Source organism: Diadema antillarum, unplaced genomic scaffold (assembly GCF_040938485.1).
Source record: "Diadema antillarum isolate AM-2024a unplaced genomic scaffold, OU_Dant_1.0 scf00000055, whole genome shotgun sequence".
In the NCBI taxonomy this organism is placed as follows: Eukaryota; Metazoa; Echinodermata; class Echinoidea; order Diadematoida; family Diadematidae; genus Diadema; species Diadema antillarum.
This window is the reverse complement of record NW_027270944.1, coordinates 1,109,917-1,113,038: the sequence shown is the minus strand read 5'-3', so window position 1 is coordinate 1,113,038 and position 3,122 is coordinate 1,109,917. Positions and strand designations below refer to the sequence as shown.

The following is a 3,122-nucleotide window of genomic DNA, read 5'->3' as shown; positions in this document are numbered from 1 at the left end:
AATGGCTTGTTGAACTCGGTTTATTACTTCATCATTGGTAATGAGGTCTTTGTAGGAGATGCCAAGTAGTTTGCGATGAGATCTCATCTCTATGTGGCCTGTATTCTCCTTCCTAGGTCTTTGTTTAGGGTCCATGTCTCACATGAATACAAGAATATGGAGACAAGGGAGCGCATTAGTCTGATTTTGGACTTTATTGTGATGTTCCAATCCCTCCAAATGATCAGGCCCCAGTCACATATAAACACGGATCCTCAAGGATCTACACGGTGATCCGGGGGATCCGGGATAGTTTCGATCTCGATGGAGTGTCGACGAGCGTTGATATAACTGTACACACGGTATCAACACGGCAGCAACACGGATAAGGCCGGAAGAGCGCGGCGTCCACACGGACCAACACGGCAGCTACAAGGCAGCCACACGGGCCACCTCGGATTGCTCTGCCAATACTGCAATCCCCGGATGACGCCGGATGTTTTTTTTTTTTTAATCTCAAAGAATTGCTGTGTTGGCCTCCCGGATGTCCCCGGATCTACACAGACATAACTTACGCGGATGTCCAAGGATGTCCAATGCATCAACACGGATCTTTTCCTGGATCAGATCAGGGGTGGTCCGGTGTGATCTGGGATGTCTATGTGACTTGGGCATAAACTTTGTCAATGCTGTTGTTGACTGTGCAATCCTTGCTATTACCCTCTGTCTTTGAACCTTGGTCAATGACTATTGCCCCAGGTGTTGAAACTTCTCCCATTTTCCAGCCCTTTACCTCCAGCTTAGATGTCCCGATTGATACCTTTGGTGTTTATCACGAGTTTGGTTTTGATGGCACTGATTTCCTTTAGATAAGCGGTCGAGGTCCTTTCCAGGCGTTCTATCAGGCTAGCTGGTTCCTCCTCCTTTCCAGCTAAACCATCGATATCGTCAGCAAAACGTACGTTTGTGACTATTCTGCCTCCAATACTGAAAGTTCCTTCATGATCGTGCAGTGCATCTGTTATGATCCTTTCAAGAAAGATGTTAAATTAGTGGGAGAGAGTAGACAGGTTTGTCTGACTCCAAGTGCGGTCGTAAACCAGTCTCCCATGCTGTCATTGTAGTAGACTAGCTGCTCCGGTAGCCTGATATATGGGGTCCAAAAAGAATAGTTTTGAGATTGATTTAATAGATCCTCAGAGCACATCTTCATCCCTCTGCCTTGTTCTTCTCTTGCTTTCAGTTTCAATGCTGTTTCTATATAAAAACAAACAAACAATGATTTAGTTTGATTTTTCTTAGAGAGGACCAGGCACTATTCTCAAGTAAACTATTCCTTTGACCGCAGATGGAGTTAAAGCTTTAAACTGTTAAAGTAGCTAGTCTTGACACTATTTAACCAAATGAATGAGTTATATTCAATAAAAAAATAAAAGATAAATGCCAGTCCAAAGTTCTCGTCTCTGTTTGTTTTTTGGAATGTAGTAGTATTTGCTAACCTCTTTTCTGGTTCCCATATAAACCATTACATAGTCTATATGCGACGATTACAACGAACGTCGAAAAGTAACCGACCAGCAAGCCCCACTCATTATTCCACATGGTATAGAACCCTACCATCTGCGATATGGTGTCTGTAGCTAGTTTTCAAGTTGCATCAGGAAGAGAAGAGTTCACCGGAGTCAGAGAGGAAGGCGTGAATATGTCTTTCAGTGAATCAGGATCGGAAAGGTCTAGAGTTTTTTTGTGGTGTGTCCCTAGGGCTGGCTCTACTGCCTTTACAAGATGTCTGAGTGCCATCGAAGATATGGAGGTCTATTTCGAACCATTTGCGTATAGCTTCGTTGCCGCAAGAACATACAAGCAATTATGCGGAGAAGATCTTCCAATGAGCTATGCGGGAAACGAGGAGGAGTTTAGAAAGACAGCCGATCTGGTATCTTACGGAGTGCGGACTAAAGTGGAACCTCAACGACTTGCGTGAGTTTTGGTTTTTTTATTGCAGTAAGAATGAATGCATCAGAAAGTATAGATACGATAGTTTTGAGGTGCATGAAACATAAATCAAATAAGTGTAACTTGTGGTAACATAAGCCGTTATTGAAACAATGCATTGTCTCCACTTAAAGAACAGCAAGTTCAAACAAGACGCTTTTAAATCTGTAGAAACTGGGTGTGCTCGACAGACAATGATCGTGTTATTTTGGTCTAATTGGTATGAAATACTGATGGAGAATTTGCGTAGCTTAGAATGAATCATGAAGCATAAATTTGTCCTTTGAAATCCTTCATACAGAACAAGAAACACTAGTAACCCCTCAACTCACACTCAACATGCGGTAATGATCATATTCATATACCAACGATGATGAAAGTTTGACGTTTTATCTGAAGACAAAATATATACAGCTGTATGATGAATCCCGAACGTAATACATCATCATAAATTCGCCATAAATTTGAAAAGATGATTTGTGAAATATTTATCTTATCACAGGTATTCGTCGGTAAAGAAGGCTCTGGAAAATGCCAACAGCAAACGTGTTTTTGTGAAAGACATGGGTGCAGGAGTCGTCAGCAGCAACGCTTTCCAGTTTATGCCCAGCGGGTTTAAACACACTTTTCTTATCCGCAATCCCATTCGCTCTATAAATTCCACTCGAAAAGCTATGTTCACGAACCAATCCCAGCTAGGACTTCTCAAAGGGAAATCTGCTAATGAACAGACGTACGACGTTGAACATGATGACCCAACTTATCCATCAGGCTATTACATACAGGAGCTCTACGATCTCTGGAAGTATGTCAGAGAAAATATCGACAGTGATCCGATCGTGATCGATGCTGATGATCTCCTGACCAAGCCGGCAGAATACTTGAAAGCGTATTGCGACAAGGTAGGACTCCCTTTCAGCGAGTCACTCTTCAAATGGGATGCTTCCACAGATTCTCTCAAGTCATGGAAAGCGGCTGGGGATAACCTCGTTCTTGATGCTGTCAATTTCTACGGGAGAGCAATGAGGAGCAGCGAATTTCTTCCTCCCAGCAAATTCCCTGAAAAGTTGACCTCCGACGTCATACGATGTTCAAACAAGGTCATGAAGTATTTTGAAGAGATGTACGCCCATAGACTTAAGTTGTAA

The 3,122-nt window shown here is 42.7% G+C and overlaps 1 protein-coding gene across 1 annotated transcript; it reads left to right on the top strand.

The window, feature by feature from the left end:
* Positions 1-1,606: 1,606 nt before the first annotated feature.
* LOC139715814 (uncharacterized) lies at positions 1,607-3,122 on the top strand. Its single transcript, XM_071627352.1, has 2 exons — positions 1,607-1,959; positions 2,477-3,122. Exons 1-2 carry the CDS (start codon positions 1,607-1,609, stop codon positions 3,120-3,122), a joined length of 999 nt encoding a protein of 332 aa, XP_071483453.1.

Excerpts from the sequence above, each read along its gene's own strand:
- LOC139715814 (XM_071627352.1), top strand. The coding sequence starts at position 1,607 with ATGGTGTCTGTAGCTAGTTTTCAAGTTGCATCAGGAAGAGAAGAGTTC. Across the intron at positions 1,960-2,476 it reads GTGGAACCTCAACGACTTGC|GTATTCGTCGGTAAAGAAGG; the intron begins GTGAGTTTTGGT and ends ATCTTATCACAG.